Below are 19,745 nucleotides of genomic sequence, written 5' to 3'. Positions count from 1 at the left end.
GGTTGTGTCCTGTCCTCTGAGCAGCCAGGAAGCAGAGCACTCTGGAAGGCTGGAATGGAATGGCCCAGAGGGAAACTTGCTCTATTTTTTAAGCAGCAATTCCTACAGCCCCATTCCTGGGCCTGAGAGCAAAATATATGGATGTTAGTACAAGGGTAGCCAGAGAAAATTTCCAACAAATGACAGGGTCTCCAAAATTCCATCTGGCCTGTGGTGTTCCCACACTGGTGCTCTTGTGAGCTGGAACAAAATGGCAATTCAGTTATGGCTATAGAGAGGGCTCCTGGGGCCAGCAGGACTGCAAAAGCCCCAGCGAATAATCAGTGTAAAGATGGCAGCAGCACAAGCAGCAAGCAGGGAGGGAGAGATAAAGGATGTATGTTTAACCCCCTCCCATCTCAGGAGCAGGAAGAGGGTTCACATGCCTTCCTATAGGGCATGCATTCTCAATGCAGATTCCAGGAGTCCTACCGTGGAGGTAATCCCATGGGTGTTGCTAGAAAAATAGTAAGAATACTGATGCTCATTGAACATAACTGTATGTCAGGCTCTGTTTCGAATGCTTTACCTACAACGGCTCATATAACTCTTGCCGTACTTAGTGGAGTGTTTTTATTTTTATGAATGACAAGTCACATTCTTTTCCCACCAGAATGTCACCATCCACTAGGGTAGTGACTTTTGTCTATTTTGTTCACCATTCTTCTGTCTGGAGGAGTGAGTGCTTGGCTCAGGAATATCTGCTAAATGAGCCAATGAATACTCCACCTTATAAAGGAGGTATTATTCTTATTGCCATTGCACAGATGAAGAAGTTGAGGCCCAAGTTCCCACAGCAAAGACACAGTGGAGCTGGACTCAACATCCAGGCAGCCTGACTCTGAGCCCATGTGTTACTCATGGGCTAGTGATGGCAGGCAAGCCTGGCAAGTTGCTGCCTCCCTCTGAGCCCAGAGATGGAGCTTGTCAAACAGCTTAGGGACTAGAGAAAGGTTTTGGTGAGCAAATTTGTCCTGGGGGTTGGTCCTGTGGTCAGGGACTGCATGGGGCTCTCAGGGCCTGTTTGCATGTGGGGTGCTCAGTCCCTTACTTAGCCTATGCCTGTGGGCTGTGGCCATCCATACTGAGCTTGAGGAGTTGGGGCCTCCCTGGAGAAGGTGCACAAACCCAAGAGATAGTTTGTCTTGCTGATGACAGAGAGGTCATCTGTCCCTGGAGCAGACACCCTGGAGCAGACACCCGACGGCTGCATGTGTGGAACCCTGTGCAGAACTGCACATTCCACGCTCCCTTCGTTTGCTGAGCAGTGAGTGGGAGCTGAGGTTGGAACTTGGGCTAGAATCCTGTCCCCTCTGGGGCCGGGCTGAGGGGCCCTGTGATGGGCAACTCCCTGAGCCAGGCTTCCTTGCTTGGAGAAGGAGGCACAGAAGTTTTCCTTCCTGTGAGGGAAGGAAACTCCCTCCACCCTCTAGATCCATACCTTGGGTGACACCTGCGACTCCCCTTGGGAGAATGACAGGAAGGTTGTTTTGTGTGTGAGCTTCAGAGATGGGAGAATCTTCAGATTGAAAAACGTCACATTCTTTTCCCAAAATACACCTCCCTTGGGCTTTTCGTCCATGGGCCCCTCCGACCCTGACTGTGCAGACTCGTCCCTCTCCAGCTGAACCTCATGTGACACCGCCCAGGGAAAAACTCCTCCTAGCTGACATTTACTGAGCATCTACTAGGAGACTGGAATCCTTGTAAGCATTTGATATTTGGCTCATTTAATTGGCCTCATTGCCTTATAAGGCTGTTAGGTTGGCTTTTCCCAAAAGCAGACCTTGAGACTAGGATTCCAGTGTGAGTAATTTCCTTGGAAGATGTCACTATAAGACAGCAGCGGGAGGGCCTGGGGTGGGGTTGGTGGAATAGAAAGTGAGACCAGGAAGGCAGCTGATGCAGGCAGGGTGCATGAAGGAGCAGCTTTCCACTGCAGGCTGGAGCTCATTGCTGCTGGGGCCTTCAGGAGGACTATGTAGAACATGCCTCACAGTTGGCCTACCTGGGGGGTAAAGCAGATGGAACCTGTACCCACCAGTTCCTGTCTGTCTGAGGTCCAGGGCGGATGCTGTGGGCATTAACTTCCCAGCAGACATACTCCAGCATCAAAGCAGCCTGAAGGCCAAGAGCCAAAGCGGCTTGTGGGAGGAGATATGGGTGAGGCACAAATAGCACCCTCCTATAGGTAGGTGTGTCTATTTCCCCCAATTTACAGGTGAGGAAATTGAGGCACATTCCATATTAGTGGGTCACTACCAGATTATTCTTTTTAGAGAAGGGAAAGTAAGAGAAGGAAAGAGAAGGGAGAGAGAAAACATGAGTCATTCCATCTCTTAAGGGTATCATTTCATGAAACTTTAATTTCAGTTACACACACACACACTGAGTCACAATGTCAAATGCATTCCTGTGTATATTGGTAAAAAGAAAGATTGAAGGCCAGTGGTTAAATGACGTAGCTGTGGCAGTCAGGATTTGGTTAGAAGGAAAGAAGGTAAGTAACTTGCCCAGCAAGTAGATGGTATTGCTGGGATTTGAACCCAGGAAGTCTGTCTGCAGAGCCTCTGTGCTGAACTGCTGTGCTGTTTATTGACCACTTCTGAAGTTCTTTAAGTGGTTCTGGTCATATCCTGGCTGTTCAGCTGTATGGGCAGGTATCCTTGCTCTTCACTTGTTTCTACAATGGTTGAAGACAAGTCCATGAATTTCCATAATTCTATTTTGCATGTCAGAAGGCGAACATTGGTCTAACCCTGTGCGTCTCTTTTGTAACATTCATCTGTAACACTCCCAGGTAGATGGATAAACTTCAGCTCAGGTTCTCAGGAGTGCAAATAGGAAAAGCACATTAATACTTTGTAAATTCTATTCTTCCTATTTTTGTTGTTTTACACTGCTCCTCCCATGAGATTAACCGTATCATTGTCCCATCCAACAAGTGGCTGGGGTTATGGACTATTTAGTTTTAGTTGTAGGGGGGGCAAGATGGGGAATAGAGGACACATAGAAGACTACTTTCTTCTACTTCCTAGTTTTGCCTTTTTTACATTTTCATTCTTTGGACCCCCACAGCACCACAGTGCACCCCTAGAGGTACCCAGTGGATGCCTATCACAGGAGGCAAATGGAGTTTAGCTCACATTTCCCTGCCTGGGTGAATTCTCTCCTTGGCTCTTCTTCCCCCTCCACCTCGGCCCCTCTCCTGTGGACCAGATACACCATTCCAGATGCCCCCAGTATTGGGAACACCCAGCACCAGATCTTCACCCTGGCAGAACTCTGTCTAACTCTAGATCGCTGACATTGTGGGACTAGTCCAGAAAGCCTGCCCTGGGTCATATGCGGAAAGAAGTTACACTTCATGACACAGGAGAGGAGCAGAACCTTTCCAGCTTCTTTTCTTGGTGGAACTTGGTGATACATAGTCCAGGATAAGGGATCATTCCTTCTAACACTCAGTGCAACTTAATCCAAACAGCATGTGGTCACATGCAGCCTGAAATGGGTTTGGCCCAGACAGACCAGGGCAGGAGGCCAGAACAGAGGAAAGGGAGCCAGATGTTATGAAATACTGCTCTGTGCTCAGAGGGCTCACATAGCCCTTAGCAAGGATGTGGACCGGGATGCAGCGCTTGCTTGCTTATTTCGTAAACACAAAGCTGCAGATGGGGAAATATTGATGACTTGATCCCTTTCAAAAGTGAAGACCTGAGATTCAAGGGGGGGGGCTATAGCTACTGACTTCCAGGAACACCTAATTTTGCCAAGAGCTTCAGTGAGGAATTAGAGGAGGCGAGGAAGGTAGGGGTGAAGGTGGGGGCAGGTGAGCTTCTAGGGGTATAATTAGAGCACTGACATTGGACACCTCTGGGGTAAGAAGACATGTACTTTAAAAATTTCATGTGATGAAGAGAGGGCAGTCAAACTCGCTTTGGAGAAGGAATTTCTGAGAAGTAGGAGACTTTCTGCTCGCTGGGTCCTTGGCTCACTTCTTCGCTTACCCTGCAGGCTCCAGGGATCAGGCCTGCCGCTTCTCCCCTCGCCCACCGTCTTTCCCATCTGAATTATGTTTCCTGCTGCACTTGCTGCCAGTCCCCTGCTGCAGGTCCCTAACCTCCTTTTCTCTCATTACACACACCTTCCTTTCCCTTTTGGATTCTTTTTACCACTAGAAACTTTGCTGATTAGAAATCTGGTGTTAATTATTGCTGATCTCCTTCTAAGTGTTAATGGAGTTAGGTAGGTCTGTGTTCAACATTCCTCTCCCCAAATCCCTTGTTAGATGGTCTGATGTGTTTCTCAAGACTGATAGTTTCAGAGGCTGAGTGTGCTAGAAGAATTTTCCAACTCGAGACAAAAGACAACATCCGTTCTAAGGTTGGAGGAAAACCTAATGTGTATCAGTTTCCTTCTTAAGGGATTTTCAAGGGTAATTTTGATCTAGACTTAATTTTTGCCTAATTTGCTCTATTAGAATCTAACCTTCCTGTAAGTTGGAGCCCCACTATACTATAATTGTTATGCTTGCCTTTGTGTTTGTATTTACAGCTGTATTGATCTAAGTGATCTGGTGCCGTTTATCCTTTAGTATAACATTTCTCAAACGCTGTGGACTCCTCAGGTTCCAAGGATCTATGCCTCAGTTTAGATCTGAGCCATTCAGGATGGTAGCCACCAGCCACATACTGAAACCTGGCTGGTCTGAGCTGTGATGTGCTATATGTGTGACATACACATTGGATTTCAAAGACTTATTACAAAAAATGTAAAATATCTCAATAATTTTTATATTAATGACATGTTGAAATGATACTTGGCCAAATAAAAAATATTATTAAAGTCAATTTCCCCTAGCTTTTTTCCCTTTTTAAAATGTGGCTACTAGGAAATTTAAAATTTCGTACGTGGTTAGCATTATATTCTTATTAGTCAGTGCTGAGTTAGATAAACACTGGCTCAGAGCAGAACCTCATTCTTTAGTTCTTTTATTCTTAATAGTCAAGCTTAATAGTTTCCCATTTCTTGTTTCCTGACCTTTGTTCTGATTTTTGTTTCTGAACACTGGGGGACTATAGGTTTTCATTAGACTCTGATTTTCTCATTCAAGTGTACCTGGACTTTATTTGATTCATTTATTTCTGAGAAGAGTCTCTAGACTGTTGACCTCAATCTTGATGATTCTTTTAATTTACACAAGAAAATATTTGTTTTATTTGGTCCTATATCCCCTTCAAATAATCTTTAGCACATTGTGGTTACCCACAGTGCATTTTTAAAAAATAACAGATAAGTACAGTCAAACTTAGACTACTCCTTGCCAGAGTTATTTGTGTATGAAGAAGCAGACTGTTTCTAGGTTAAAGGTCTCCAAAGCAAGGCTCACTGGCCTCAGGGGTACACTAGACAATCCACTGGGTTACAGTATAAAAAATAATAGAACTTCTTTTTTTTTAAAGATTTTATTTATTAGAGAGAGAGAGAGTATAAGATGGGGGAGGATCAGAAGGGAAAGCAGACTCCCTGCTGAGCGGGAAGCCAGATGCTGGACTAGGTCCTGGGACTCCAGGATCATGACCTGAGCCGAAGGCAGACACTTAATGGACTGAACCACCCAGTCACCCTTAGAACTTCTGTTTACATTTGTTTTACCCAATCCTTTTCTGACTTTTCATTTCTTGTTCATGCTTTCTAATGAACATATTCATTTACAATAATTTGTAAATATTGGGAAAGATAATGTGTAAGTATTAGAGGGATGCTCTCAAAATTTTTACTAGTAAGGGTATGTCATCAAAAGATTTTGAGACTACTGGTCCAAAGAAGGTAATTTTCTCTCCTAGTGTAAATTGACTCCCACCACTGTGTTAGTTACTCTTTTGAATTTATGCAATTCATTCATTCATTCATTCATTCATTCATTCATTCATTCTTGAGGATCTACTAGGTGGCCATTGCTTTGCTGGCATTTACCTGACCTCTGGGCTGAATCTGTTGTTTTCCTGCCCACCTCATGGCTGGAAGAAGTTTTGGCAGGCTTTGAGGTGTTTGGGGGTAGAAGAATGAGTGATGGGGGCCTTTTTTCCTGGGCTTGCCAACATAGCTTTTAGGACTGAGTGGGTCTTCACTGAGGAGAAATGTCTGCTGTCTTTAGTTTTAACGTTCTTCTCTTTATTGTTTTTAAAACCTGTATTTCCCGGGGCTCTTCTCCCTGTTTCAGTTCTTTTCCTAGACTGAGAACCATCACTTTTTAAGACTTCTTTGGTCTTCATTCCCATCCCAAGCACTAGCTATTGCTATTTGTTCAACCCAGAAGTTTCTGTCACATCACAATGTGACCACATCCCTGAAGTGATGCTATGGAAGCTAAGCAGCAGAACCTGGCCAGACATTCATGGAATCATTTGCTTGGGGTAAATGAGATTTAAATCTGAGCCTCAGGAGAACTTCAGACTACCCCCTGCCATGACCCTTCAGTCCCCATCTCTGCCATAAATCCCCCAAGGTCAATATCTATAGTGCTTTTACCTGTCCAAAATACTTTCCTTCAAATGTGCCAAGGAGAACATTTACTTGGGCAGGTTAAGGAGGGGTGGGGGCGGGGATGAAAAGAGATTTCCATTTTCAAGGAGGACTCTTCTCCATCCTTAAGAACCCACTGTGTAGACCACCACTTACAAGGCTAAGCTGGCTTCTTGAACACAGCGCCCACCGAATTGATGCAAGTAAAAACCATGTGAAGCCATAGGAAGTGGTTGAAAGGGGCAGCAAAATCCCAGGTTCCTTTGCCATGTTTAGCCCCTCCCTAAACTCACCTCTGTCTCCCAAGGCTTCCTTCCTCATTCTGTGGTAGAATGAGAAAGTACGTGGGCCTTGGGAAAAATTTAAATCCCGCCTGCCACTGACCAGCGCTGTGACCTTGAGTAAGGTACTTCTCTAAACCCCTCTATACAGTGCTGTACAATTTCTAGAATTGTAGAGGGATCGTCGTATTAGTACATACATCGTGGGATTTTGAGACTGCCTGCCCAGCACATGCTATGTGCTTGGTAAGATGGCTATTATTAATAGAGATCTGCCGTGTCCATCTCTTAAGTCAGGTATGTTCAATTTCCTGGATAGAGTCTTTTACTTTTTTACTTGAAGTATAGTTGACACACAATGTTACATTAGGTTCATGTGTACAACATTGTGATTCAACAGGTTTATACCTTATGCTTTGCTCACCACAAGTCTGTTCCTGGCTTCCCTTTTAAGAATGCTTGAGCTGAAATGAACTTGGGGACCATCTGGTTCTGGAAGGATCAGGAGGCATAGCACCTGTCTGGTGTTGAGATCAAGCCCTAGACCTGACTTGATGGTAGCAGATCATAAGAAACTGCTTCTGAAGTTACCTCTCAAGCATGCCCAGATTTGAGTGGGCCAAATGTCAGCATTATCTCATTGATATTCTTTTATTTAACAAAGTAGGACGTGAGAGAAAACAGTTATTTTCATTTTGAAAGAAAAATAAATGTAGCCCGAAAACGTTTTTATTTTCCCTCAATTTTCCCCATTGCAAAAACACTGCCACCTACCCTTGACCTCATGCAAGCTTCATTTTCCAGATGAACTGACCAGTCCGAAAGAGGTAAGCCTCCTTTGAAGGCAGGGCCTATCCCTGAGACCCAAGTGCGGTCTTTTGCAATCAGGGCCGGAGCAGGGGCTTTGGGTGGCAGCCCATTTCCAGGGTAGCACAGCGATTAGGTCACTGGCTCTGGAGCCACACTGCCTGGGTTCATGTCTTGGTGCTGCCCTTGCTAGCATTCTCTATGCCTTGTTTCCCTTACCTGTACAATTTAATAATAATACTAATACATATCTTATAAGACTGGCATCTAGATTAAATGAATTAAGAGAAGTAAAGTTCTTCAAACAGTCCCAGGTACATAGTGAACACTGAATAAGTGTTAGTTATCGTTAGTTATTGTGTGTGTGTGTTTCAGGTGTTTCTTTTTCCTGGAAATTGTCTGGGCTAGAAATTACAGGGGCAAAAGTCCTTTCTCTTCTTGAAGTTGCTGATGTGGAAGGAAAAGTCACAACTCTCCAGTGAAGCTGAGCAAGAGGGCCTGGCTAGGTGGTGGCTTAGGAGCCAGGCAGCCTGGGATCCTGCCCACAGTGGAACAACAGCTCCAGCCTCCCAGGACCCAACAGATCTTACTGGGAGAGGGACACTGTGTGCCTGGAAGTTCTAATGGGGTGTGCCTTTCGCCTTTGCCCCCAGGCATATGTCAGGCCAATTTCCCCTGCCTGGAGCCTGACTCTGGGTTCAGCCAAGGAAAGCAGAGTTTGACCAGGTCTAGCATGCAGTGTTACTCACAGGACTGACATGTGGTTTTAATCCAGCCCTCTGAAAATATGCTTATGTATTCCCTTTCACTCCAGTCATGGTTTTGTTATGAAAATTATTTAACTGATCTTTAAAAAATGGAACAGAAACTCCAAATTCAAAATCTCTGCCAGTCTCACTCAGGGTCTGAGTAGTGATGAATCAGTGATCAGCCAATGGGGATTGTTTAGTTTAAAAGAGCAGAGGTCGGGGAGCAGAATGGAAGGGTCTTTGACATCTTTAGTGATGACTCTAGAACCAAGGCCAAACATGAGCTTTATTACACACACACACACACACACACACACACACACACACACACACACACAATCACATGGCTTCCCTCAGAAAACTCCCACCAAGAAACACTTTACAAATGCTTTGTAATTTTATCTGTTTTGATGGGGAGAGGAACCTGTGACCTCTGTCTTCTCTCCACCTTCCCTGCCCAGCATGTTATCCCATCATCCATGGCAGTTTAGTGGAGGTCCAGGGTTCTGTCATCTTTTTCTGACACCTGGGAATTGAGAAAAGATGGCTTTGCCTCTGTCTCTGCCACTTGGTCCCATGCAGCAGCCAGTGGGAATCATAGTTGTTAAGCACGGGGGATGTCAGTGTTCAGAGCAAGGCCTTCTGGGAAGGGAGAGCTAGGGCCCAAAAGTCAATCCTGACTGGATTTTCCCGAAGTAGATGAGCATTCCTTTCCCTGCGACCCTTTAGAAATGGGGAAAAAAAAAAAGTCTCCTGCTGGCTGTTAGAATACAAACTGTAATCGAGTCCTTTCCTCCAAGTGTCCTTGTTTCTGAAATTGTCTCAGTGCAAAGGCCACCAGGTTTGTGTTGGAATTCTTCAAAAAAGCCCTTCTCAAAAGACCTCTCTGGTTTCCATTTAACAGAAGTCTCCCTCAATGCCATCTGCCCATCTTATGAAAGTAACCCATTCATGGGACATATTTGTGACCAGGGTGCACTATTATTGTATGCATCATAGCCTGAGCCCATCTGTGGTGACAGCACTATACCCTTATTAGTTAAGGGAAGGCACTGTATTTCATTACTAAACTGCCTTACTGTTCTCTGACCGAGGGCCCACACTGAGCCCAACAGAAACCACGAAACTAACTGTGTTAGTTAACTTCTGCTATGATAATGCTGCATAATAAAAAACCTCCCAATCTCAATGGCTTACAATATACACCTATGCCTATGTGTGGGTGTGGCTGGTTTGGCTGCAGGCTGGGGATTGGATTCAGGTCCCTTCCAGGTGCCTCACCTGGGGCATACGCCTCTCGTGGCGGAGGACAAGTTTGTAAGGAGGCAAGTCAAACCATGTAAGTACATTCAAAGCCTCTAGGAGGATGTGGCATATGTGATGTCCACTAACATTCCATTGGTAAAAGCAGGTCACGTGGCCCAGGTCAAAGACAATGGGTGGGAGGTAGACTCTATCTTCAGTGAAACCCCCAAGGTGAGGAAGAAGGAAGAATAGTGAACAGATAATACCACCAATGACGCTGTCCTTCACTTCATGTTGAAGAGCGGTCTCCCACCCTCTATGGCGGCAATGATAGGGGGTTTGGTGGTGGCTCCTGTCCCCAGCCCAGCACAGGTTCCCAGGTTCTCAGTGGGCTGGGCTCTTTTCTACTCTTTCGGCTTTCCTTCCCACAGTTGCTAGGGAGCCCAAACCCCATTCTTGTGAAAATCTGCCTTTTCCTTTAGTCCCTGCACATACTTCCTTCCTGGCTCCTACCCTCCACTCTTCACCTTCCAACGTGATTTTAAGCCAAGCAATTCCTTCCTGTTCCATCCCTGATGTCTTTGGATGGAACCTCTGTAGGACAAGACCTTTCCCAGTGCCAAGGTGGCCTCCTCTTAGTTTACACTTGTAGTTTTATGATGAAGGAGTTTCTCATTATGTCTCTACCTTGAGCTGTGCTCCCAAATATCCCATTTTTTATTCTGACATTACAATATGCCAAATGCAAGAAAGGGAATGGGTATTTTTCAGATCCCAGAAAGGTAAACGGAGTTAATTTTTTTTGAAGATTTTTTATTTATTTATTCATGAGAGACAGAGAGAAAGAGAGAGAGGCAAACTCCCAGCGGAGTGGGGAGCCCCATGCAGGACTCGATCCCAGGGCCCTGGGTTCATGACCCGAGCCGAAGGCAGACGCTTAACTGACTGAGCCACCCAGGCGTCCCAGGTAAAGGGAGTTTAGAAAGAGGAGGCAGAAACATTGATCCCACTACTCATTTAAACGTACCAAACTATGTGGCGGACCCTTTACCTATTTTGACTCATTTACTTCTCATGGCAATCCTTGGAGGGAGGAACTATCTCATTCTTCCCCATTTTATGACTGAGGAAACGGGCCAGAGAGGTTGTGTGGCTTGCCCGTTGTCACACAGGTGGAAAGGGCAGAAGCTGATCTAGAACTCAGCTGTGTTTTCCCCAAATCCCCTTTTTCTCTGGCCACCCCCTCTTTCAGTCCTCTGCAGCTGTGGGTGGACGTGACTGACAGGCCCGTGGGCATCTTCTCTGAGGAATTAAGGGGAAGGAAAGAGGCTTGGAGAAAGCGTGGGTGGCGGGGGTTAGAGGCGGGCAGGAGAAATGGAGCCGCCGTAGGAATAGACAGTGAAGGTCACACCCGTCCACTTTCCTGCCTACCAGCATCATCCCAGGGCAGCAAAGGTAGTGTGCAGGTGTTGGATGGGGAGATCGGGGGCGGGTCCAGCTGGCAAGTGGGCGGTGATGGAGTCTGTTGGGTCCCATCAGCAAACTTTCTAGAATATCATGCATCAATCCCCTTTCCCCTTCTCTAATGTCCTCTTTGTTATTCAGCTGAATATTTCTCTTTAGAGGATGTTTTTCTCAGTTTGATCAAAGCTGCTTTTCTTTTCCCAAAGCTTTACTTGGGTGGCCCTGTGGGGACATCTGCTCATGGCCGTTTTGAACCTTTCTTTCTGCACAACCACACAATTACCAACTTTCTCCAGGTTGCCTGAAGCCAAGTAAGCCAAGAAGAGGATCAAAACAGTCTGTCTTCTTCAAACACTTTTAAAAAGATGACTAATTTTTCCCTAGGGGTATCCAAAAGTTTGAAAATACAGATTATGAACCCAACATGAAAACATATTTTCCTTTTTAGAAGGGAAAGAAAAAACCAAACAGATTTCTTTTTCTATGGCCATTTCTCCTTTTAGTTTTAATTCAAAATATTGGTATTCTTGCCAGCTGTGGGACCGTGGGCAAATGTTAGCACTCTGGACCTTTCAGTTTTCTCAGCTGTAAAATAGGAATGAAAGCATTCCCATTTCCCTCATATGCGTGAGGATTTAATGAGATAATAACTGATATACGTTGAAGAGTTAATATCTGTAAGCGGTGGGACCCAACGACTTCGTCTCTGGGTGTCTCCTGTAGAGAAATCCTCACAGTTCCCCCCAGAGCTGCATGTGCTGTGTGTTCAGTGCAGCGCCATTTGCTATAATAAAAATCGGGAATGATCGAAATAGTCTCCCTATAGTGGAATGGTTAAAGAAACTATGGAATATTCCCGCTGTGAACTATTAAGCAGCAATTAAGTAACTTTATATAGACAGATACGGGAAAAGCTTCAAGACATCTTAATTATGTTCAACGAGCAAGTTGTGGAATGATCCTCTCTTTTATGTAAAAGTAATTACTATGTATAGTAGATGAAAAAGTAATCCCCCAAAAGACATCCATGTCTTAATGCCTGAAATCTGTGAATGTTACCTTATTTGGAAAAAATGGTGTTTGCATATCTAAGTTAAGGATCTTGAGATGGGGAGCTTATCCTGGATTATCCAAGTGAGCCCTAAATGCCCTCACGTGTGTCCTTGTTAAGAGGGAGGGAAAGAGAGTTTTCTAATGCACATAGAAAAGGAGGAGACATTGGGGCACTTGGATAGCTCAGTTGTTTTGTTTTTTTTAAAGATTTTATTTATTTATTTGACAGAGAGAGAGACACAGCGAGAGCAGGAACACAAGCAGGGGGAGTGGGAGAGGGAGAAGCAGGCCTCCCGCTGAGCAGGGAGCCCGATGTGGGGCTCCCCGCTCAGTAGGAAAGCCTGCTTCTCCCTCTCTCTGTGTGTGCACACGTGCTCTCTCTCTCTCAAATAAATAAATAAAATCTTAAAAAATAAATAAAAAATAAATAAAATTCCCTACCCTAAACAGTTAAAAAAAAAAAAAAAGGAGGAGGCGCAGTGACCACAGATTGGAATGATGGGGCCTCAAGCCAAGGAATGTCAGCAGCCACCAAAGCTGGAAGGTTCTCCCCTAGAGCCTCCACAGGGAGCTGGTACCTTGATTTTGGCTTAGTGAAACTGATATTGGACACATTTCTGTTGTTTTAAGCCATCAGGTCTGTGGATATGTATTGTGGCAGTCACAGGCAATTAATACATCATGACAGACGTGCATGTCTTAACGGAAAGAAAAGAAACAGGCCTAGGAAGATGTACATCCAAACTGTTGACTGTGGCCCCCTCTGGGGAGAGGAAAAGATGTTCACATTTTATTTGATTTTCTTAACATTATTTGGGTTGTTCACTGTGCTTATTAATGCATGTATTGTGTGTGTGTGTGTGTGTGTGTGTGTGTATTTTAAATAGTAATAAAGGCCAAATTAAAAATATATCTAATCAGGACAAAATTTAGAATCTCACTTCGGAAGGATTATCAGGTAAAGACATCTTAGGGGGTGACAAGAATCATCTGTTTTATAGAAAAAAGGCTCATTTCCATGCCTTTCAGAATTGTCCCTCTGAAGGATGGTGACTGAGCATTTATCCACTGATTTTGTCCCCTTTGGGCTGAGGGTTGTTGCCAAAGGTATTACCTTCCTCTGTGTCCCCCTGCAGAGCAGGCAAGAAAGCAGAGAGTGCATCAGGCACTTGAGGTGGGAAGCTGTCAGTGTGCAAGGGATTGTCCACTGTGGGGCAGTGGGAATCTGTTGGGGGCCAAGAGGACCACAACGTGGGGCACCAAAAGCATCTTCTACAGAGAGAAAGCTCCTGGAGCCCCAAACAAAGAAGAAGCGCAGAATTGGAGGAGCCCCTTCTCACCAGCAGACTTGCAGTGCCCTAGGCCAGGGATCGGTGTCTGTCCCCCTCCGAAAGCCCCTCTTATCTGAGGGCTCGTCTCATACGGAGCCTCCTGTGTGGTGGGCACTGTGATAGTCCCAAGACACAACAGCACGGGATCCAGTGTCCCGCCCACGTGGATTGACAGACTTCAAATGGTCAAATATAGTAAAGAGTGAAAGGGTGTGCTCAGGGAGGAGCAGGGTGTTATGGGAGCTCATAGCTAGGGCACCCAGCCCACTGAGGGGCCTCTGTAGAAGGCTTCCTGGGGAGGACCTAAAGAATGAGAATAGGGGGAGAGCGATGTTCCAGGCAGAGGGAACAGCATGTGTGAAGTGAAGATAGAGAGGGTCTGGCACTGTCCAGGAAATAAAAGTTCAGCATGGCCAAGCACTCCAGGCATTTAGACTTTCTCCAGACAGGCTTTGAGGGATATGATCGAGTGTGTGGCGAGTGGATGGCGGAGGAGCAGGAGTGGAGGGAGAGACCAGTTAGGTATCCTAGTAAAGAAGAGGGTAGACACAGAGTGGCCAATGAGAGATGAACTGATTCCAGAGATGTGTAGGAGGAAAAATTTGCAAGACTTGGATGTATGGGGCAGAGGGAAGGGCGGAATGGAGATCTGGCCCAGATTTCTGGCTTGGATGTCTGGGTGGATGGTGCTACCTTTCAGCAGATTGGAAACAGGAAGGGCATGTTTAGAGGTGGTGGAGATGGTGAGAAATCATACAGAGTAGAGAACATCTTGTTAGTGACACCTTCCCCTCTGACTCCTAGAAATCTCACTGTGACAGGGGGGCCACCTCTCTTCCTGCTCCATGACACTCTTGAAGGGTGGTCCCTTGGGGGTGTTAAGTGGCCAGCATACCTGGAGGCAGCACTCAATTCCCACAAAGCTAGTGAATAGATCTTGTGAACATGTACAGAAGGAGCAAAGCTCTTGGACTTCCCGGAGCTGTTTGGGTGCTGTGGCTGCAGACCACAGAAGTTGGAAAAAGTCGGTTGTTCTGTGGCCTGGCCAAGTCACTGCATTCTGTAAGGGCATGTTCCTTTCTTCTTAAAAATGTGCCACTAAGGCCTGTTACTATGAACATGGCCACATAAACTCAGCATTCTTGCCACCGTCTCCTGGAAACCATCTGAAAGCAACAAAGAGAACGGAAGACAAAATGCAAATTCCTTTTTCCTTTTTTTGAGGCAGAGGAGAGGATATATGAAGGATCTGCTCACAAGCCAGATTTGCAGGAAGCAGCCTGGTCATGATTTCAAATTCAACTCAGGCCCCTCTTATAGGAACCTCTTTCAACTGACTTGTCTAACTCATAAAAGGAGTTCAGCATCCATGCAGAGACACTGTAAGAGAAAAAGGGAACAATAAACAGCAAAGTTTATGAGCAGATTAAGGTCAGTCACCCTGAAATAGGTGAAAATTTTGAACAATCGCTTCATTATGAATTTTTAAAGCTTAATGAGAAAATACCTCTCTGAAGAAACACTACGAAAGAGAAATGCAAGAACTCAAGAAAAAAAAAATGGTAAGATAGCAGGAAGAAGTAAAATACGAGCTGGAAAGAAACAGGGAATAGTAGAAATTCGTAGGAATTTGGTAGAAATTTGAAAGTACACAAGGGTGAGTGAATATTGGGGAAAACACAATCAGCCAAATAGAATATAGAAATAAGAAAAATGACCAAACTGAAATGAAAATGGTTAGAAAGGGTTAGGGGATGAAAGATATGCACAGGACAGACAGAGGAGATCCAACACATATATAATTAAAGAGCCCAAAGAAAAAATAAAAATAAAATAGTGGAATGGAAAACATACTTAATATTTAGTCTAAGAAAACTTTGGTGAAATAAAATATTTAAATCTACCTTTTCTAACAAGGTAGATTACACCCAGAAAAATTGACCCAGGAAAGTCAACCCTGAGGTATATTCTATTAACATCACTGGACTTCAAAGAAAACAAAAGATCACGTCACACCTGTCAGAATGGCTCCTGTCAAAGAGACAAGAGATAACAAGTGTTGGTGAGGATGTGGAGAAGGGGGAACCCTTGTGCACTGATGTTCCTCAGAAAACTAAAAGATGGAACTATCAGATGATCCAGCAATCCCACTTGTGGGTGTTTATCTGAAGCGCATGAAATCGGTATCTTAAGGAGACACCTGCAATTCTATGCTCATTGCAGCCTTATTCAACATAGCCAGGATATGGAAACAACCTACATGTCCACTGATAGATGAATGGATAAAGAAAATGTATACATACACAACACAATATTATTCAGCCATAAAACAAGAGAAGGAAATCCTGCCAATCGTGACAACATGGATGAACCATGAGGGCATTTTGCTAAGTGAAATAAAGTAGACAGAGAAATGCTATATGGTACTCTATGGTTATCATTTGTATGTGGAATCTAAAAAAAATGTTGGGCTCGTAGAAACAGAGAGTAGAATGGTGGTTACCAGGGCTTGGGAAGGGGCAGGGGCAATGGGGAGACATTGGTCAAAGAATATATAGACTTCCAGTTATTAGGTAAGTAAGTTCTGAGGATCTAATGTACAGTAGGTGACTGTAGTTAATAATACCATATTGTACACCTGAAATTTGCAGAGAGTAGATCTTAAGCATTTTCAACACACACACACACACACACACACACAAAGGTAACTAGGTGAAGTGATGAGTGTGCTAAATAACTTGATTGTGGTGATCATTTCATAATGTATACACAGATCAAATCATCACATTATATACTTTAAATATATACAATTTTTATTTGTCAAATATACTTCAATAAAGCTGGGGGAAAAGTGTAAAGAAAAAGAAAGAGTTCTTACGACAAGCAGGCAGGATAAAAGTTCCCTTCTATTCGGTGCAGTAGGACCCACAAGCCATTCGGAGAAAGAACCTGTGCCAAAATATTTTCTTTCTAGTCAAACTTTCCTTCGGGCGTGAATGCTGTAGAAAAATAGTTTTGAACATGCAGGAACTCAGGGAATCTTGTCCCATGAGCACGTCTCGAGAAAATTATGGATTTTTGGCTGCAGTCAACCAAGAAATAATGAAAAACCAGGGCAAGAGGGACAGGAGGTATGCAAAGAAGGTACTTCACTGAAGGGCGAAGACCTGAACAATGTGAGTATTGGACTAAAGGGATAGAATGTACAAGTTTTATATTCGAATAATATAAAAACGATACAAATATACAAATTTGGGAGGGGTATCAGGGAAAGGGTGGGAGAAAGAATAAACATGCTATTCATTAATAAGAGCAGAGAACCAAAGAATATCATTTAAAGCCGCCAGATATAGTAGAAATGTGGGCATCTTTAATTGTACGAAGGCAAACATTAAAATGATAATGCGAGTGATGAATATTGACTAGCAGAAGAATGGTAGGGGACAGGAAAGAAGATGGGTGCTCATTTTATGACTGTTCTTACTAGGGATTCAGAACGACTATTTAAAGAGCTAGACAACTAAGGGCATACAAGCATCAAGGTATACACCATAAAACAAAATAAAGGTAACTGAAAACATAGTGAAAGAATTCCAAATTATAAATACAAAAAATATGCCATAAAATTTAATGACAAACAGACTAAAGACGTATAGCATATCACGTAACATAAATGGGCTAAACCTACCTAGTGAAAGAACACAGAGCTCTTTTGGTGGAAGTGTGTGTACATGTGCATGTATGTGTCTATTTATTTAATGTGTGTGTGTGTGTGTGTGTGTGTGTGTGTGTGTGTGTGTGTGTGTGTAGGGAGATACAGAGCGCACAGAAGTCCTCTCCTAAACCTTTACCCCATGGTAGACCATGAAGGAACCCTCTGGGCGGATTTGAAAACCATTGTTCCAGCCCATCTCCAGCAAGCAGGCAAGGGATTCCAGATGAAATCCAAGTTTTCAGAGCCCGCATTTCCGAGGAAGATCTTCTCTAGGCTTTGTCTCCCTGCCCTGTGGCCCTGGGGGCCTTGACTGGAGAGGGAGGAAATCAGAACCCTGCCTTCATCTGATCTGCCCACTGCTATTCAGCATACTGGTCCTCACCCTGCCCTGCCTCAAGCAGGGTGTTCAAGATCGGGGCAGCACGGCCCTGGGACGTAGACCCACCTGCTGGCTCCCAGCGGCATAGGCACCTTGGAGTCAGGTGGCGAGGGGTGGGGCCTGAGAATTTGCCTTTCTGACAGGTTCCCAGGTGATACTGAAGCTACTGGTCCAGGAACAGCATGTTTAAAAGTCACTGCCCCAGAGTATGTCCTTGCCAGCACACCTGGAGCTGGTGCTACCGCATCTGTGTGCTAAGAAAGGCCAGGGCATCCGACTTCCACATGAGCAAGTGGGGCGTGCAAACGTGCCTAGGCAAGGACTGAGTCACATGGCCACAGAGAGGCTGGGCAAGGTCATCTGCAGCTGGGCAGCCTTGTGCCCGGGAAAAGGGAAAGCCATGTCTGGGAGACAATTAGAGATTTAGGGAGTGGGCCCTAGGTCTCACATGGAGATGAAGAGAGGGGCCAGCCCTCAGGGGTGAGGGACAGATGTGAAAAGAGATACTCATGGCGCTTGGTGACTGGTGTCATAATGGCGGTTTATCCGAGGGGGAGAAGCCCAGGTCCGCCTGCAAGCATCAGCAAAGGCTACCCTGGAAGGCAAAGCAAGCTCAGCTTTGAAGCAGGAGCGCAACTGGCTGTGGTTGCCCGTTCCTCCCTTGAAGGCTGTGAGGTGTACTCCAGGTCTCTTCCCTCTTCATACACCTAAGATGTTCGTTCACTGTCCCCGTTGTTTTGTGGATTGGGTCTGACGTTTTCCCAGGTCTCAAACTTTCTTTTTCTATCCTGTCCCCCAGGCATCTTGGCTCTGGAGAAAGCTGCGTGGCAAGAGGCGGTGGGTGATGGCATTCTGCTTCTTGATGACTCTGTCTATGGTGACTGTCACCCGCTTCCCCCCACAGCATCCAGCCACTGGCCCAGACCCAGGTCCCATGGAGCCCCAAGGGGTCACTGGAGCCACTGGCCCCCACAGCCGGCAGGCTCTGAGCTCCAGCTGGAGGCAGCGGGCAAGAGACCTAGGGTTCTGGAAAGGCTGGTCCTTGCCTAGGAATTCCATCCCGGTGTGTGCTGAGGAGCAAGGCCACAGGGGGACAGTGGACAGAAGCAGGAAGTCCCTGGGAGAGGACAGCAAGCGTCCAGGGAGGGTCAGGAGGGACATTACTTTGGCCTCTCCAGGAAATTTGAGACTCAGTACCTCGCGTCTTGTGCTCCTGAGAGACGGTGAGGTCAGGGGTCCAGGAAGCAAAGATTTGGGTACCCCCTGGCATGACAATCGCATCGGAGAGGCACAGAATAAGACTGGCACCCTGGTTGACCCCGTCACAGGACGTGGCATGACAGCTTTACAGGCTTGGAGAGCTGCTGCTGGACCCACCCTCCGGCCCCGCCCAGTGGAAAGCAAGAGTCTGCCAGGAGCTAGGAACGGAGCCTTGACTGGTAGGCGACAAGCAGGGCATCCCACCCCAGCTACAGGGGCTCGCCGGTGGCCTGGCTCTTTTGGGGATCTGCAAGAATCTGTCTGGTGTGATGCCGAGACCCCTGAGCTGTTGGCCAGCTTGAGGACCGGCGGGCAGGTTCCCCCATGGCTCACAGAGCATGATGTGCAAATGCTCCAGCTGTTGGCCCAGGGGGAGGTGGTGGGCAAAGCCAGGGTCCCTGGCCATGGGCAGGTGCTGCAGGTTGGCTTCTCCAGTGAGGGTGCCCTTCAGAACATGTCTTCCGGGCTCAGCCATCTCTGCTCCCAGGGGCTCTGTGGCCTGATCAAGAGACCTGGGGACCTGCCGGAAGTCCTGTCCTTCCATGTGGACCGGGTGCTGGGGCTGCGCCGGAGCCTACCTGCTGTGGCCCGGAACTTCCACAACTCCCTGCTGCCCTACCGATACACGGATGGTAGCACCAGGCCTGTCATCTGGTGGGCGCCTGATGTGCAGCACCTGGGAGACCCAGAGGATGACCAGAACTCTCTGTCCTTGGGCTGGCTGCAGTACCAGGCCTTGTTGGCACATGGCTGTAGCTGGCCAAGCCAGGCCCCCTGCCTGGGCATCCACCACACTGAGTGGGCACGCCTGGCGCTCTTCGACTTCCTGCTGCAGGTATGTGGGGTTGGACAAGGTGAGGGTGGAGAACAGGGCAAGTGTGGGATTTGGGATGAATT

At 46.1% G+C, this 19,745-nt stretch overlaps 1 protein-coding gene across 3 annotated transcripts in view; it reads left to right on the top strand.

Annotated features, from left to right (window-relative positions):
• GASK1A (golgi associated kinase 1A) overlaps positions 1-19,745 on the top strand; it is a 50,932-nt gene that overhangs the window by 12,843 nt on the left and 18,344 nt on the right. For 2 of the 3 annotated variants that reach the window (XM_073901389.1, XM_073901407.1), the window contains exon 2: positions 18,388-19,683. In XM_073901389.1, the coding sequence (XP_073757490.1) occupies positions 18,388-19,683 (1,296 nt within the window). Of the gene's footprint in view, positions 1-3,839; positions 3,999-18,387; positions 19,684-19,745 lie in introns of those variants that run through there. The other variant, XM_073901400.1, reaches the window with a different exon arrangement.

This window comes from Callorhinus ursinus, unplaced genomic scaffold, assembly GCF_003265705.2.
Source record: "Callorhinus ursinus isolate GAN/ISIS: 27379988/994484 unplaced genomic scaffold, GSC_fseal_2.0 scaffold1, whole genome shotgun sequence".
Taxonomy (NCBI): domain Eukaryota; kingdom Metazoa; phylum Chordata; class Mammalia; order Carnivora; family Otariidae; genus Callorhinus; species Callorhinus ursinus.
The sequence above is the reverse complement of the archived record's forward strand: the minus strand, read 5'-3'. Positions and strand labels throughout refer to the sequence as shown.